Raw genomic sequence first — 19,213 nt, forward strand, 5'->3', positions numbered from 1 at the left:
TTTCTAAATGTAAACTAAAGACTTGCAATTTCAATGTCCATGTAAAAATGTTTCCTATGCAATATTTTCCACAAATATACTAAAATAAACACTGAACAAACATTAACAACTGCATTCCGGTCGAAGTCCTGCCACTAACTTGCCCTGTGACTTTGATAAAATCATTACTCCTCTGACCTTAGTTTTCTTACCTGCAAAATGGGAACACAGACTAGATTCCCTAATCTGGCTACTCATCACAATCATCTGGGATGTTTTCTAAAAGCAAAGATTCCTGCTGAATCAGAATCTCCTAGAGGGGAAAACTGGATACCTATTTTTAACAAGCTCCCAGGTGCTTCTTATGCAGACAGCCCAGCATGAGGCTGCAGAGCAATATTCAGGAGCCACTGACCTAGATGCTTTTAGCTCCCTTCCAACCCTCACAGCTCGTGGATTTTTCTATACCAAGTTACCTTCTTAGCACTTAGCACTTGCTTGTAGATACAAACAACACACTACTTTTCTTTAAATAAGAAAAGTTAAATGAAAAGAATGAACATCATGTGTCATGGAGCTGGCCACAGCCTTAACGCTTGCCTGACCAGATGTTTTTAATTCTGCTGATTGCAAGATTTTGCCATTCTCTCATTTTAAGTGAAGCCTAATGAAAAACTATTATTCACTGAGCAGTTAATTGGGCTGAGCAGATCTGCACTCATACTGCAGAGTTGAAACCCTTCACAATATGTCCCAATTGGTCTCACTTTCCTCTTACACCCAAGTTTCAATTACCCAAACTCAAGTTTCTTGAAAGTGCCGCTGCTTCCCCCTAGTTTCTTTGGGCCAACGTCTCTGTCTAGAATACTCTTTCCCACCTTCTCCTGCTAGAAAAATTCAACTCATTCCTCAGGATCTAATTGTGGATACAGTAAAGGTTCCTGTGGCCAGGATTCTCACCTGGCCCTGGTCGGCTTGCTCACTACACATGTGTGGGCAATACATTGTTACTGACTCTATACAAAGAGCTCTGCCCAGTGCTCTGGAAGATATGGTGGCACAGCTGCAAGGCTGCACGAGAGCAGAGACGAGACTGGAGAGGTGGCAGTGCTGAGGACAGAGACTGAGAGGGCTGCGGGGATAGAGAGGCCCAGACGCAAAGACCAGCTTGCTGCATGCAGACTCACTCTGAGTAGACAGGATTCTAGTGATTGACCTGCCACCGTGGGAACAAAGTTGAGCATAATCCTTTCAACCTAACATTCTACTGTCATTTCTTTGGTTACATTGAATTCATAGTGAACTTGTCCAGGGCTGAAACCCATTGGCAAGACACAATTCAATCCTTTTCTCTGTGCAACCCTCCCTGAACTCCACCTCCATTGTCCTGATTGCCACACACAAACACCCTCTTTCCGCAACAGAAACTTTTAAGAATCCCCAAAACTTAACACACTATATGAAAAGGAGCAGCTTTCACACTACTCCTGGTAAGCTCCTTGAAAGCAGGGGCTGAATTTATTCACCTTTATTTACGAAGTACTATCAAATACTCCATATATATATATATTTGCTAAGTGCTGAATACATCTGTTAATATAACTCACTTGTCATATAAAATCATGGCATCGTTCTGTGCCTCCTGTCCATCATACTGGCCCTTTTTGGCAGCAAGCTGAGACTGGAAGTTATCTGCGGCCAACCAGAATTGTAAGATATTCACTGCATCCTCTTTTTCCATGTACTAGGAAGGAAAAATACAAGAGGAAAATATGACTATAAACATATTTCTCTCACCATCTCTAATCTATAGTCCCAACTATTAAAATATAGGACATACTTATTGTAGCATTATGTAAAATAGCCAAGATATGGAAGCAACCTAAGTATCCATAAATAGATAAATGGATAAAGAAGATGTGGGACATACACACACACACAACAGAATATTACTCAGCCATAAAAAAAAGGACAAACCCTTGCTATTCATGACAACAAGGATGAGCCTAAAGGGTATCATGCTAATGAATAAGCAAAGAAAGACAAATACCATATGATTTCACTTATATATGGAATCAAAAAAACAAAAACAGAAAGAGACTCATAAATATGAGAACAAACTGGTGGTTGCCATAAGGGAAGGGATCAAGGGGATGGGTAGAATAGATTAAGCGGATAAAGTGGTACAAACTTCTAATTATAAAGTAAGTCACATGGATAAGAAGTACAGCACAGGGAATACAGTCAATAATATTATAACTTTGTATGGCAACAGATGGTAACTACAATTATATTGAGCATTTAGTAATGCATGTAATTACTGAAACACTATGTTGTACATGTAAAACAATATAATACTGTATGTGAACTATACTTCAGGAAAAGAGAATCTGAAAAAATTCATAAAATCAAGGACACAGGCAAACAAGCAAATGAAAAATGATCCACTTGTTCAGTTAATGTAAGTCAGCAACTTGATAGTCTTTTGAGATTGACGTTAGAAAATAGTCTTTTAGGGGAAAAAAACCCAAAAATATAACTACCAAAGAGCTGGATGCATCAGTGAACTGGAATAAAAATTATAGTAAAGATGATCAGTGGTCCCTCACTGGAAAACATACAAAGAGCAAACTATTTTGTACCTGATCATGTTCACCATTCCATGTGCCATATTAACCTAAGCAAATGCTGAACTTCAACTCAGGCAAAGAGAGAGAGTGGAAAGATAAACCAACTGCACAACTGCATCCTCATGAAGAGGCAGAATTCAAGTGTGTATCTAAGTTACTGCTTCGTGAGATGGGGAATCCTCTCATATCTACTTAACAGTCATTTGTTTTGCAACAAAAGAACTTCACGTGAAGCCTAACAAATGCATCACACGGAAGTGCATGCCTCAGAGAGAGAGACACACACTACTGGTGGCAAATGCTCTGCTGGGCAATCCTACCCAGTGGCTGAAATAAATATGACCACAGGAAAAAACCTGCTGTTTTCTTTTTCTCCTCTAAAGCCTGATCTGCAATTATTTGTGCACCTTAATCAAGTATCAAATTCTGTGGTTTCAAAACAGTTCCAAATAATTAAAAATACATATTCTCTTACTAAGAATTTTAATCAGGTTTTTCCATAATTAGAGTTATTTTCCTTGGATCCTCATGTTCTCTTCAATCTACTATGCCAGTAAAGCACTCTTGTCATAAACTACATACCACTTAAAGCAATAATAAAATTATTCCAATCCAACTGATCTTCCTGGAAGTGATTTGTCTCTTCTATTCATTTTCTATAGGCAGGGCCCCAGCATTTATAGATTAGAAGCTGGAGTGCTCTAAGAGAGTGTGAAAGGAAATGCAGACTTTACCTCAGAGAAATAAAAGAGAGCTGACTCACAGAAGAGAATGTCAGCCAGGTAAACAGTCCCACTGGTCAGCACTTCAATCTGGTATTTACAGAAATGGTGACTTCGCAGAAACTCACTAAAGTGCCTGCACATGGACAAAAAGGGAAAATTTGAGGGAATGACCAAGGAAAGAGTTTCACTGGGAAAAACACACTCTTTCCATACTGTGCCTACTGTATTTTAAAAGCCTAGGTCAACACTACCTCTCTTTCCAGGTGTCACTCCTGAGTCCTCCACCTGTTAAGTAATCTCTCCCATCCCTTAATTACTTTGTAGCTTTCCTCTGATATTTAACACAGGCTACCTCATATTACAGTAACCAAAGAACATGCCTTATTTCTCTTATTAGGCTGTAACTTCCTTCAAGGTAGGTACAATATCCAACTGCACCTTGCATGGGGCACCCTTTTCATAAATGTTAAATGAAAGAATGAATCCATAGATTTTTTTAAAGGTATGCAGCAGCAATTCAAAAAAAATGTGGAGGTAGTTTCAACAAATCTATGTGGATTTAGTAATACAGTATCCATTAAGCTTACAGTATACAGTAAGAAATTAGGATATCCATCTGATGACATGAATTGTTTAAATAAAGCAATTCTAATTGTCACATTATAGTCACAATCACCCCCAAATGACTTCAGAATTAAATTCTCTTAACTTATAAAATATTAACATTAAAAATGAAAATTTATTTTTAATGGAGTTCACATAATTTATATTTAAAAGAAACTGCTAACCAAGGTAGTCTTAGAGTATGCCAATAAGATCCTGTAAACATTCAAAATACTTAAATCCTCAAAGCCCATTCCTAACACTAACCCAAATTTCCAAGAATGCAAAATGTGAAAGTGTGAAATTAACTTACTCTTGCTCCATTGCACTAAAGACTACGGACTGTGCCAAAACAAAACAGTTGGGATCCACCTGTCCATCTTCTCCACAAATCTTTGCTATAAAAAGAAATGGTAAATAATTAAATTCCTACTAAATCCAAACTATACACATATATGAATCAACGTTGGAAATAACTGTAAAGGCATATAAACTATGTTCAGCTGATTTGTTTACTTTACTCCCTCTTTGCCATAATGGCTTAAAAGTAGAACTAAGAGAAAATACAGGAGACCAGCTGATCTTGAGGTAGGAAAGATCTTTCTAAAGTGAACAGATATGCAAAAGCAGAAATCAAAAGAGTTAACAACATAAAAGTAACTCCTGTACACTAAAACACCCCAAAATCAAAACACAAAAGCAAACAGGGAAAAAATTGCAGTATGTGATGGTTTACTCCATGTATGATAGATAATTATCATTCATACACCAAGAACTCTTACAAATAAGAAATATCCCAAAAGGAAAAATGAGCAAACGACATACAAAGACAATTCACAAAAGAACAAATATGAAATGGTTATTATGAAAAGATGTCCATGCTCACTATCCATCAAATAAATGTAATTATAGATTAGATTAAGGAGGCAGCTTGCCTTTTGTCTAGTAAATTGTTACGTATTTGTTTTAATAATCCATGTTTGTTTAACAATGTGTGTTAACTTAGAAGGGCATGGGAAAACTTACACAAGTGTTAGTAGGAATATAAACTGGTATATTTTTTTCTAGAAGGCAATTTGGCAGTTCCTAGCATAAGCTTTAAAAATGAACATAGCTTTTAGATTAGTATTCTATTTCTAGGACTGTAACCTAAAGAATTATGAATTCGTGAAAAAATTTACCAGTAAAAAAATTTATCAAGAAGTTATCTGATAAAAATTTTAAAACACAAAATGTGCTAAAATTAGGAATTGCCTAAAAAAAACAATAGCAAACCAAAAACGGTTTAACTAGCTATTAAACATGGCTGGAAAAAAAGTACACTCATGATGGCAGGTTTCACTTAAGTTCATGACCTTAGTGGGACCTTAATAAAACCCATGGGCCATACTAGTTTCCTGGTCCATTTACCCCTACATTCTTCCAGACAATCCACAACATATCTCCTCCTCTCTCCTTAAACATCCTAATGCCTCTTCTATTCTTTTTGCTGACGACTCTGCTTCCTACTTCACCAAGAAGACAGAAGCCATCAGAAAATTATTTCCCTCACCTCCCACATCTACCAACTCCCCTGCACCTCTTCCCACACTGCATTCTCTCCTGTTACTACAGATGAACTGTCCTCACTCACACCTGAGTAACCCTCTAGTTGAGCATTGGATCCTATATTCTTTTGCCTCAATGTCCCTCCTACAGAAATTGTCTCCCCTGCCTCCTACATCAACTTTTCCTTCACTACTGGCTCATTCTCCCGAGCTATGTAAACTGCTCATATACTACACATATGTATTTGTATGCTATCATAAATCTATTATGCTGATAACCTGTCACCTTAAAACAAAAACCAATGCCCCTTGTTGATTAACATGTCCTTCCAGCTCATCTTTAGAATAAAAAGCCTCATAACAGTGGCTTGTATTTGCTTTCTCCACTCCTTGTCCTCCTATTCTCTCTTAAGATCCTCCAGTTAATTTTCGTCCCCAACAGACCACTGTAATTAAGGTGAGCAGTAGACCAGTTACCTACCGGGTTGCCAAATCCATTCCATTCCTAGTATTCATCTTATTTAACCTATCAGCATGACTTAACACCTTTGCTCACTTACTCCCTTCCTCCCAGAAACACCTTTATCACTTAGCTTCCAGAAAAAAAAATCACTCTCCTGATAAATAGTTGCTGTACGACAACCTAAATTAGTGGCTGTTACTTCCAAGTCTCCTTTGCTAGTTGTTTTTCATCTGCCAGACTTCTAAATGTTCAGCCTGCCCCAGAACTCAGTCTTTAGACCTCTTGTCCTTGCTCATTACTCCCATGGTAAATATTCCCCAGTTTCATGGCTCTAAAACCACTGATACTCCGATGACTTCCAAACATATACCTCTAACCTGGACCTTTCTCATGAACTCCTAAGTAGATGTCCCACTAACTACTTGACACTCACCATTTGGATGTCTAAAACCTAAACTCTTGATTTTCTTCCTAAATCATTTCATAAATGGCGATACCACTGTCCCAAGTATTCATGTTTTTAAAAAATGAAGTCATGCTGGATTACTTTTTTCCTCTCCCACCACTCACTTCAAAAACATTTGCAAATTCTGTCAGCTATACCTTCAAAATATTTTTGAAATTCCATGACTTCAAGGATCAGTGGAAGCATAGTTTCCAGTCATTCTGAATCCCCACAGAAAAACAGAGTAATTAGTTAGCAACATCAAAAACCCATAGGTAGCATTTACAACAAAACTAGGTAGGCGGGATATACAATAACAGCTGAAGTGGAAGCTTCTTCAAACTGTAATTTACTCAAGTACAACTATGGTAAAATATTCCAACTGAAAGAGAAGATAAAAATTAGAGCAGGATTCCAAAAAATGAGTCTCAAAGAGGAAAAGTCACTGGTCTAAAGACATGTGGGTAATAAGCATTTTAAAATGCATAATAACAGACACTGAGATGGATACTTTCTCAGATCACTAAATGTTATCAACTTGATCCTTCAGAAGATCTTCCCCCTCATGGGATTATATCTTAATTTGATAAAGCTTAATAAGAGGAAAATTAGAATTAAAGTGACATTTCACTTTTAAATGTTTTGACTCAAAACTCCCTCCTTTTGTCCCCTACCCCAGAAAGTCTGGTTATCAGTTGGTACAAACAAACAAAGGAATCACTGAACAACAAATACCTCAAACAGCCAAATTCTAATCAGTTAGGACACTCCGGTATATTATTAGGGAAAGTCACTATATTTAGAGAAGTCTGGAAGATGGCAGCAACAAATTCCCACATAAAAATAGAGGAACTGTATAGAAAAAATAAAATCCTATAAGAACATTTGCAACAAAAGTGGGTGAAACCCCAAAATACAAGCAGATAGGGACAACCACCAATGGCCACAAGACCTCTGTGTTATAGATGCCTGTGTAGGAGAAAGAAAAAGAAAACAGTGGGGTAGCATTTGACAGACCCTAAAATAGCCAACAGTTGTTCACTGGAAAGTCTGGTGGGCCAATTTAAGAACCATGGCTGAGACTGGAAGGGGCTTTGCTCTAATGAGTGAGTGTAAAGTGGCTATAGTAAAGACTGAACGGGGCCCGTGCTGGGAAGAATATGTTAGCAGAATAACATGCTTTATTTCATAGATAAAAATATTAAATTTCTGTAAAAAAAGAAAACACTACTAGGACTTGATGGGAATATAATAAATATTTGTTCGAAGAACAAACCGCTTTTATCTGATTGCAGGTCCACCTAAGGTTTTTCTATATAACATAGTCCAAGCTTTCAAATATTTTTTTGGTTACTATGACCTACAGAGAAATGTATTTATATGACACAGTATACATATACACACACACATACACACACACACACACACACACACACACACACACATATATGTATATGCACACGTTGGAAACAATTTTCCTGAAATGCAGTACTGTGAAGTACTTTTGATTCTCTATTCTAGTCTTTTTTTGGAAGGAGGGTAAAGACATAAGACAAAACTGGTCCCAATCCTCACTTTAACAAATACTGTCAAACAACATACTAATTAAAGTGCAGAAGTTTCAAATCCTGACTCTGCCATGTCTGAACCGTGTTACCTTGGGCAAGTTATTTACCTCTCTGTGCTTCAGTCTCCTAATTCATAAAACAACTATATTTATGCTACAAAGTTTTTTTTAGAAGATTAGTTTGTCCACAGGAAGTGGTTATAATACTGCTTGGGATACAGTAATAACTGTATGCTACCATTGTTCTTGTGGTTGTTATTCAAGTCAAAGTCTAAGAATTTGGGTCCAACATATAAAAGAGAGTTTGTAAGTGAGCTACAATCAGATATAATAAAGTACACTGAAAACAGACTAGGAAGGGATATGTTGAACTGAACGTTTATAAAAAATACTTTTAATCATTAACCAAAAATAGGCCTATTTTGGCCATAGCTTCAAGCATTGCTTACCTATGATATCATTTCTCATTGCTTCTGTAATTGGGATTGGCTTAGCAGCATCTGGAGATATATATTTGGTAAAAGTATTCACTGCATCTTTTTCTATACCTGTAAGGAAAGAAGGGGACAACTTCAAAAAATTAAACGGCAACTTGGACCAGCAGTGGAGTATGTTCATGAATAGTAGGGCTTTGTTTGTTTGTGTACCCAAGCACACATGCATATGCACATAAATACATATATATATATAGAACAAAGCGAGCCTCCATCATGCTGTTGGCTTTTTCATTGGTTTGTGGAAGAGGAGTTTTATGAAAGTCCCTCCTCTACATCTAAGCTAACAAATCCTTAATAGCAATTATTTATGCATATCTTCTTTCCATGTCTTTTCTGCAAAGTCCCAACTTGAAGGACTTGCACAATGTAACAGAAGAAACTAAAAATTTACTTATATATCTACATTTAAAATATTTTACAAAATAATTTCATTCATGAATACATTTAGTTGAACCTCAACAACCCTCACAGGTTAAAACAATGAATCTCAAACTTTTTAGTTTCAGGACTTCTTTGCAATCTTAAAGATTACTGAAGACCCTAAAGAGCTTTTATTTATGAGTTTTATCTATAGATACTAGGTATTAAAATTTTTAATTGAGAAAAAAACGATTCCCTTAAAATAAACAATTTTAAATGTTAGTTTTATAAACTTTTTAAAGGAAAATAACTTTCCAGACTGAAAAAAATTAGTGAGAAGAGGGCATTATTTTACATTTTTGCAACTCTCTTTGTCTCAGTAACACACTTGGATTTTCATACCTGCTTTTTGCCAAAATAACAAAAAACAAAATTTATGCTATTTTGTTTTGGTACTGTGATAATATGATATAAGAAATCTATGTATGGTCTTCATCCTGGTTCCTGGGACAGAGATTCTAAAACCCTTGGAATTTCCTCAGGGGCAGGCGTGAGATGAGCCCCTTTTAACCACAGGAATGTTTATGGTAGGAGGTGATTCTTGCAGAATGGGGGCTGGTTGCCAGAGGAACAGCCATGAGATTAGAGCACTGGAGCTTTCAGATCCACTCCCCAGCCTCTAGGGAGGGTAAGGGGGTTGGGCTCACCAAGCTCATCACCAACATCCAATGACCTAATATATCATACCCACAAAATGGAACCTTAAGCACTAAGTAGTTCAGAGAGCTCCTCAGGTTGGTAAATGTATCCATGTGCCAGATGGGTGGCATACCCCAACTCCACAGAGACAGAAGCCCTGTTTTGGGGACCCTTCTAGAGCTTGCCCTGTGTACCTCTTCACCTGGCTGTTCACTTGTATCCTTTATAATATCTTTTAAAATAAACCAATAAATGTAAGTAAAGTGTTTCCCTGAGTTCTGTGAGCCATTTTAGCAAATTACTGAACATGAGGAAGGGGTTGTGGGAACCCCTGATTTATAGCTGATTGGCCAGAAGTACAGGTGACAATGTGGGACTTGAGCCTGGCATCTGAAGTGAGGGACAATCTTGTGGGACTGAGCCCTTAACCTGTGGGGTCTGTGCTAACTCTGGGAGTTTAATACATGAATTGAACTGTAGGACACACAGTTACTGTGCACAGAGAAGTGGAGAATTACCTTGTGTGTAAAACCCACACATTTGGTATAAGAAGACTATGTTCAATAGATGAATAGCTAAAGAAGATATGGTACATATACACGATGGAATACTATTCAGCCATAAAAAGAAAAGAAATTCTACCATTTCCAACAACATGGATGGAGGTAGAGGGTATTACGCTGAGTGAAATAAGCCAGGCAGAGAAAGGTAAGTACCAAATGATTTCACTCATTTGTGTGATATAAAAACAAAGCAAAACTGAGGGAACAAAATAGCAGTGGACTCACAGACATTGAGAAGGGACTAGCGGTTACCAGAGGGGAGGGGTTGGGAGGAAGAAGGGGATTAAGGGGCACTCTAATTAGCAATCACAATATAGGTAGCTCACAGGGATGGCAGTAGAGCACAGAAAAGACAAGTAATGACTCTAGAATTTTACTACGCTGATGGACAGTGACTGCAATGGGGTGGGGAGGTACTTGATAATATGAGTGAATGTTGAAACCATAACGTTGCTCATGTGAAATCTTCATAAGATTGTATATCAATGATACTTTAATAAAAAAAAAAGAAGTGCTGTGAACACAGAAACAGTTTCCGTTTATATTTATTAAGAAAATCTGGCATCAGGCATGTGTAGCTGGGCAAAGGAGTATTTTAATAGCTTTTTGAGATAAATGTGTATATATTCTTCTGATACTACACCAAAAATTGACAGGTGGTAGTTTCTCAAAGGCTAGTTAGAATGTAGAATCTGAAACCCTATCAATGAACTTGTATTCTGTTAGATTAAAATCCACTGGTTTACTTCTCATGTTTAATGGATCTTTTTTTTTGGAAATGCAGTATTTTTATTTATAAAAGTAATGTGAAAATTGGTAACCCTTCTGATGCCTAGAAGACATGTTTATATTTTTCTGAAAAAACAAAGTACAGATTATACTTGAGAACAACTGTCATAGAAAATAGTACTGGTCATTTTGGAATGTTTAGTTTTTTATTGAAGTATCACTGATGTACAATCTTATGATGGTTTCAAATACACAACACAGTGGTTCAACATTCACCCGTATTATCAAGTCCTCACACACACACCCCATTGTGGTCACTGTCTATCAAGGTAGTAAGATGTTATAAAATCATTAATTGTATTCTCCATGCTGTACAGCCATCCCTGTGACCTACCTATATTGTGACTGGTAATTATAGTGCCCCTTTATCCCCTTCTTCCTCTCCACCCTCCCTCCCCAACCTCTCCCCTCTGGTAATGGCTAGTCCCTTGTCAATGTCTGTGAGTCCGCTGCTATTTCGTTCCCTCAGTTTTGCTTTGTTTTTATATCACACAAATGAGTGAAATCATTTGGTACTTTATCCTCTTCTCCCTCCCCACCCACCCTCCCCAACCCTTCCCTTTTGGTAACCACTAGTCCCTACTCAGTGGCTATGAATCTACTGCTATTTTGTTCCCTCTGTTTTGCTTTGTTTTTATACTCCACAAATGAGTGAAATCATTTGGTTTTTGTCTTTCTCTACTGGCTTATTTCACTGAGCATAATCCCTCTAGATCCATTCCATGTTGTTGCAAATGACAAGATTTCTTTTCTTTTCATGGCTGAATAATATTCCATTGTACATATATACCACATCTTCTTTATTCATTCATTTGTTGATGGACACTTAGGTTGCTTCAATATATTGGCTATTGTAAATAGTGCAACAATAAACATGGGGCACGTATGTCTTCTCAAATCAGGGATATCATTTTCTTTGGATAAATTCCTACGAATGGAATTACTGGGTCAACTGGTGTTTCTACTTTTAGTTTTTTGAGGAACCTCCATATTGCTTTTCACAACGGTGGAACCAATTTACATTCCCAAAGAATCTTTCACTCATGAATGATTTTATAACACTAACATATTTTTGAATATTTTGGAAAATACTGGTTCACTAATTTTCTAAATATTAATACATTGCATCATATAGTGTAAAAAAGAAATCATATCAATAATATCACCAATTACTTTAACAGAACACTTTTTAAAGCTGTCAAAGTACACAGTGGTATATACAAGTTTTCTCAAACTCTGATTTTCACTTGAAAATCTTAAATTTTCCCACTGGGCAACAATACTGTCAACTGTCTTCCTTGAAATGACAAGCTCATTTAATTCATGTCCAAGAAAAATACTCTGCCAAATACCAAAGTATGAATACCCAGGGTTTGTCTACAGTCATTCTTTCAAATAAAAATGGAATTCCATTAAAACAGCAGCTAACTGACCTCACAAAAACAATCAACTACACAAATTTTCCTTAAAGACAAGTAGTATACTTCAATATCCTGTACACTTTCAATTTCCTCATACAGATTAAGAGACATATATATACTCAAAAGGTTTAGATTTAGTAAAATTAATTATCACTTCTCCAAAGATATACTTAAGTAAAACTAACAATTTTACTGGGAGTATATGATAGCTCACAATGACTACTCGTCCAACGCCAGCACATATTCCCACAACTGCCTTTGCACCTGTGGGTAAAATTGTCATACTTCCAGAATATCTTGCCTGGCTTTAGTACATCTGCATATCAACAGGCATTCAGAGGTGGAAAGAAGTATGGCTTTAGTTCATTTGCATATCCTCAGGAGTGGAGAATTCATCTCCATATCAATGGGTAATTACCTGGGCAACAGAGGGCTTATCTGTACCTGAGAGGTGAGGGGTGGTACCAGTTTTCCTTCTGCTGGAGCAGGAAAGAGAGAAGGCCCTGGACTGCAGTTTACAAGCAATAAATGGATTTAAACTTTATTTCTCCCTTTTACTGATTTTGGCTTTTAGAGGTATTATGCTCCGGGATTTCCTTTCCCCGGACTTATAGCACCATCATTACAAATACCAACACAGTGAAAAAAGACAAGTATCATCTTAGAATTACTGTGGAAATAGTCTGACCACATAGACCCCCTTGAAAAGTCTCAGGTACTCTCCTCCAAGAGTGTGTGAACCACACTTTGAGAATCCCTAGGTTAGCAGAATAGATAATCCCTATTTTTTTTGGTATTATTAATGTACAATTACTTGAACAACATTATGGTTACTAGGCTCTTCCTATTATCAAGTCCCCCCCACATACCCTATTACAGTCACTGTCCATCAGCATAGTAAGATGCTATAGAATCATTACTTGTCCTCTCTGCATATACTGCCTTTCCCATGTCCCCCCCGCTACATTATATCTGCTAATCGTATGCCCCCCTTTGCCTCCTTATCCCTCCTTTCCCACCCATCCTCGCCAGTCCCTTTTCCTTTGGTAACTGTTAGTCCATTCTTGGGTTCTGTGATTCTGCTGCTGTTTTGTTCCTTCAGTTTTTCTTTGTTCTTATACTCCACAGATGAGTGAAATCATTTGATACTTGTCTTTCTCCACCTGGCTTATTTCAATGAGCATAATACCCTCTAGCTCCATCCATGTTGTTGCAAATAGATTATCCCTATTTTTATAGAAAACTTATGTACAAAAAAATTAAAACAACATATTTGAACAAGAAAGTGGTGGGGTGAGGCCAGAGAGAAATAAAAGCATAGAGTTTTTTAATGTGATTAGAGTTAAGTTGTCATCTTAAAGTAGATTATTATGACTAAAATCTTTCATGTAAGCCCCATGGTAATCACAATGAAAAATACCTACAGAAGATAAGCAAAAGAAGGAAGAAAGGAATCAAAGCATGTCACTATATAAAAACAAGGAAACATAAAGGGAGAAAGCAAGAGAGGAAAAGAAGGAGAAAAGACCTAGAAGACATTCAGAAAACAATTAACAAAATAGCAATAGTAAATCCCATCCTATCAATAATTACATGTAAATAAACTCCCACAGACACAGAATAGTTGAATGGATTTTTTTAAAAAATCAAGATTCCATTATATGCTGTCTACAAGAGACTCACTTTGGACGTAAGGACACATACAGGCTGAAAATGAAGGGATAAAAAAAGATATTCCATACAAATAGTAACCAAAAGAGCAGAAGTGGCTATACTTAACATCAGATAAGATAGGCTTTAAGTCAAAAACTGTCACAAGAGACCAAGAAGGACATTATAAAATGACAGAAGAGTCAATCCACCCAGAAGATATATATGCACCCAACACCAGAGCACCTAAATATATAAGGCAAACACTGACAGAAGTGAAAGAAATAGGCAGCAACACAGTAATAATATGAAATTTCAATATCCCACTTCCAATAATGAGCACAACATTCACACAGAAAAAATCAGTAAGTAACCAGAAAACTTGAACAATCACAGACCAAATGAACCTAACAGACATATACAGAACACTACCCTACAGCAGCAGGATACAGTCTTCTCAACACATATGGATCATTCCCTAGGACAGATGATGTTAGTTCAGAAAATAAGTCCTAAATTTACAAAGACAAAAATCACACCAAGTATCCTTTTTTGACCACTGGAATGAAACCAGAAAGAAAACTGGAAAACAAAATATGTGAATATTAAATATACTCTTAAAATAATCAATGATTCAAAAAAGAAATCAAAAGGGAAATTAAAAAGTATCTTGAAACAAACAAAAATGAAAACAACATACAAAAACATATGGGATGAAGCAAAAGCAGTACTAAGAGGAACATTTATAGCTATAAACACTTACATTAAGATCTCAAACAACCTAACTTCACATCTTAAGAAACTACGAAAGGAAAAAACTAGGCCCAAAGTTATCAGAAGTAAAGAAATAAAGATTAAAGCAGAAATAAACAAAATAGAGAACAGAAAAACAATAGAAAAGTCAATGAATGTTGTGTTTTTGAAAAGATCAACAAAATTACCAACCTTTAGCTGGACTAAGATAACAAGAGAGAAGACTTAAATCAGAAATGAAATTGCAACTGATGCCACAGAGAAATAAAAGGCTCATAAGGTACTAGTACAAACAATTATATGCCAACAACCCAGAAGAAACAGATAAATTCCTAGAAACATACAACCTGCTATGGCTGAATCATTACAAAACAGCAAATCTGAACATATCTATAACTTGTAAGGAGATTGTGAATCAGTCATCAAAAACCTTCCAACAAAGAAAATTCCAGGAGCAGATGGCTTCACTGTTGAATTCTACCAAACATTTAAAGAAAAATTAACACCAACCCTTCTCAAAAACTTCCCAAAAAATGAAAAGGAACACTTCCAAACTCATTACCCTAATAACCAAAACCAAAGACACTACAAGAAAACTACAGAACACTATATCCCTGATGAGCATAGATACAAAAATTCTCAACAAAATACTGGCAAAGAATTCAACAGTACATTTAAAAGGATCAAATACCATGACATAAGTGGGTTTCATCCTCGGAATGCAAGAATGTTTCAAAATATAAAAATCAACTAAGGTGATATACCACATCAACAAAATTGAAGGATTAAAACCACATGATCAAACTCAACAGATGCAGAAAAACTATTTGACAAAATTCAACCCTCTTTCATGACTTAAAACTCTCAACACCTAGAAGGAAATTACCTCAACATTAATAAAGTCACATATGAAAAACTCACAGCTAACATCATATGCAATAGTGAAAAACTGTTTTCCTCTAAGATTAGGAACAAAGCAAGGATGCCCACTCTCATCACTTCCATTCAGCATAGTACTAGAAGTTCAAGTCAAGGCAATTAGGGAAAAAAAAGGTATCCAAATTGAAAGGGAAGTAAAACTGTCTCTATTCACAGATGACATTTTTTATGTAGAAAACCCTAAGGACTCCATAAAAAACTGTTAGAATTCAGTAGAGTTGCTGAATCAACATGTAAAATTCAGTTGCATTTCTACATACTAAAAATAACTCCAAAAAGCAAATTAAGAAAACAATCCCATTTACAATAGCATCAAAGAGAATAAAATTTACATAGGAATAAATTTAACCAAGGAAGTGAAAGATTTGTACACTTTTGTACACTGAAAACTGCAAAACGTTACTGAAAAAATTAAAGACACAGATAAATGGAAAATGCGGAGAAGGGCAAGGCAACCAGCAAACAGGAAAGGACTTTGTTCTCCCAGTGTTCTCTCCTGTGTTCATGAATTGGAACACTTAAAATTGTTAAGATGAAGGAGGAGCCAAGATGGCGGCATGAGTAGGGCAGCAGAAATCTCCTCCCAAAACCATATATACTTTTGAAAGTACAACAAATACAACTACTCCTAAAAGAGAGACCAGTGGATACAGTACAACAGCCAGGCTCCATCTACATCTGTGAGAACTCAGCATCTCATCAAGGGGGTAAGATACAAGCCACAGCCTGGCGGAACCCGAGCACTCCCTGCACCATGGCCCACAGGTGGGAGGAAAGAAGTCAGCGGGGGCAGGGAGTGGAAGCCCAGGACTGCTAAACAACCAGCTCTAGTAATCCGCACCAGGAGCGCATGGTGTACTGGATATTACAGAAACAGAAAAGCAAAATCTGTGACTGGGTCCCCGCAGCAGGCTACCCTGGGACAAAAGAAAAGTGAGTGCTTTTTGAAAGTCTTAAAGTTAAAGGGACAGGGGCCTCACAGCGGGATGGAAGCATCCCAGCACACTCAGCCAAGCAGGCAGGGATTCCTTAGGAATGTCAGGCGCCCCAGCCTCCTGGGTGGCAACACAGCCCTGAAGCCCCTCATAGCTAAAAGCAGCCTGCCAGTCGTTCCCCAGCGGGCATGACCACCGATACAGCAGCCCAGTAGCTGGAGAGCAGCAGTGCACACCCGTGGCAATGGTGGAGCTGCTGGGGAGCAGCTGTGCACCCAGCAGCTGCCCAGAATCTCTTCCCAGTGCGCAGCCGTTTGGGCCAGACCTAAAGACTGCCTCCAGCGCGCAGCTGCCCAGCGCAGGCAGAGGAAACCAGGGCAAGGCGTGGAGCACCGTTCTCGCAGGGGAGCACACCCAGCGCACCTACCACTCCCCACAGGGCTCTGGGCTACCCTGACAGCAATCCCGCCCACGGCAGTTTAGGGGATTAATCCAGAGGCTGCTCCAGGAATGCGGGTACCCAACACAGGCGGCGGAGAAGGGAAAGGCGACCAGCAAACAGGAAAGGACTTTGTTCTCCCAGACGAAACACACACTACCTGCCTACAGCTACCTCTATCGCCATGAAAAGGCAGAAGAATTTGGTCCAGTCCAGAATTACCCAGACAACCCCCGAGAGAGGGCCTGGGGAGATAGAGTTAACCAATCTTCCTGAAAAAGAATTCAAAATAGAGGTCATAACCATGCTGATGGACGTGCAGAGAAATATGCAAGAGCTAAAGGAGGAAGTAGGGAGGGTGAATACAGAAATAAAACAATCTCTGGAAGGACTTAAGAGCAGACTGGATGAGGTACAAGAGGCCATTAATGGAATAGAAATCAGAGAAAAGTAATACAGACAAGCTGAGGCAGAGAGAGATAAAAGGATCTCCAGGAATGAAGGAATATTAAGATAACTGTGTGACCAATCCGAACGGAACAATATTCACATTATAGGAGTACCAGAAGAAGAGAGAGAAAAAGGGTTAGAAAGTGTATTTGAAGAAATAACTGCAGAAAACTTCCCCAAACTGGGGGAGGAAATAGTCTCTCAGACCATGGAAGCCCACAGAACTCCCAACACAAGGGACCCAAGGAGGACAACACTAAGACATATAATAATTACAATAGCAAAAATCAAAGACAAGGACAGAGTACTTAAAGGAAGCCAGAAAGAGAAAAAAGGTCACCTACAAAGGAAAACTCATCAGGCTTTATAAGCCAGGATGGTGGCGTGAGTACAGCAGTGGAAATCTCCTCCCAAAAACACATAGAGCTATGAAAATATAACAAAGAAAATTCTTCCTAAAATAGAGACCAGAGGACACAGGACAACATCCAGACAACATCCACACCTGCAAGCACCCAGTGCCTTGCGAAGGCGGTAAGATGCAAGCTCCCGCCCGGCAGGAATCGAGCGCCCCTCTCCCCGGCTCCCGGCAGGTGAAAAGAAACCTGAGTGGTTTTTTTTTTTGGCAAGTGCTTTTTGGAAGCCTTAAAGGGACATGGACCCCGTTGCTAGGGAGGCAGGGCGGCGGGACCAGTGAGCGGGTGCCTGGGACCAGTGCCTGAGGACAAAGATTATCGCGCATTTTTCCCTATGGGACCGGTGGGCGGGTGCCTGAGACCGGCGCCTGAGGACGGAGGAAATTGCGCGTTTTTCCCCTTTTTTTTCTCTTCTTGGTGAGTGCTTTTTGGAAGCCTTAAAGGGACAGGGACCCCGTTGCTAGGGAGGCAGGGCGGTGGGACCAGTGAGCGGGTGCCTGGGACCGGTGCCTGAGGACAAAGATTATCGCGCATTTTTCCCTACGGGACTGGTGGGTGGGTGCCTGAGACCGGCGCCTGAGGACGGAGGAAATCGCGCATTTTTCCCCTTTTTTTTTTTCTCTTTTTGGCGAGTGCTTTTTGGAAGCCTTAAAGGGACAGGGACCCCGGTCGCTAGGGAGGCAGAGCAGCACGACCGGTGAGCAGGTGCCTGGGACCGGCGCCTGAGGACAAAGACTATCACGCATTTTTCCATGCGGGACCAGTGGGCGGGTACCTGAGACTGGCGCCTGAAGACGGAGGATATCGGGCGTTTTTCCCCTTTTTTTCTCTCTTTTTGGCGAGCGCTTTTTGGAAGCCTTAAAGGGACAGGGACCCCGGTGCTAGGGAGGGCAGGGCAGGAGGACCGGTGAGCGGGTGCCTGGAACCGGTGCCTGAGGACGGAGGAAATGGCGCATTTTTCCCGTTTTTTTTTTCTCTTTTTGGCGGGTGCTTTTTGGAAGCCTTAAAGGGACAGGGACCACAGTGCTGGGGAGGCAGGAGAGCATGACCGGTGAGCGGGTGCCTGGGACCGGCGCCTGAAGACAAAGAACATTGCGTGTTTTTCCCTGCGGGAGCAGTGGGCATATGCTTTTTGGAAGCCTTGAAGGGACAGGGACCCTGGTGCTAGGGAGGCAGGGCAGCAGGAACAGTGAGTGGGTGCCTGGGATCAGAGCCTGAGGAAAAAAAAAAAAAAATCGCGTGTTTTTTCCTTCTTTTTTTCGGTTCCCTCTCTCATTGCTGCTGTTGTTGTTTTGGTTTGGAGAGTGCTTTTTGGAAGTCTTAAAGGGGCAGGACAGGACACA

At 39.0% G+C, this 19,213-nt stretch overlaps 1 protein-coding gene across 6 annotated transcripts in view; it reads right to left on the minus strand.

The window, feature by feature from the left end:
• The window catches only part of AKAP10 (A-kinase anchoring protein 10), a 77,496-nt gene that overhangs the window by 30,826 nt on the left and 27,457 nt on the right, over window positions 1–19,213 (minus strand). For all 6 annotated transcript variants that reach the window (XM_073234741.1, XM_037012955.2, XM_037012950.2 and 3 more), the window contains 4 exons: window positions 8,409–8,507; window positions 4,251–4,335; window positions 3,344–3,467; window positions 1,587–1,723 (listed from right to left, as the gene is read on the minus strand). In XM_073234741.1, coding sequence (XP_073090842.1) covers window positions 1,587–1,723; window positions 3,344–3,467; window positions 4,251–4,335; window positions 8,409–8,507 — 445 coding nt within the window. The remainder of the gene's footprint in view (window positions 1–1,586; window positions 1,724–3,343; window positions 3,468–4,250; window positions 4,336–8,408; window positions 8,508–19,213) is intronic.

This window comes from Manis javanica, chromosome 4, assembly GCF_040802235.1.
Source record: "Manis javanica isolate MJ-LG chromosome 4, MJ_LKY, whole genome shotgun sequence".
Classification (NCBI taxonomy): Eukaryota; Metazoa; Chordata; class Mammalia; order Pholidota; family Manidae; genus Manis; species Manis javanica.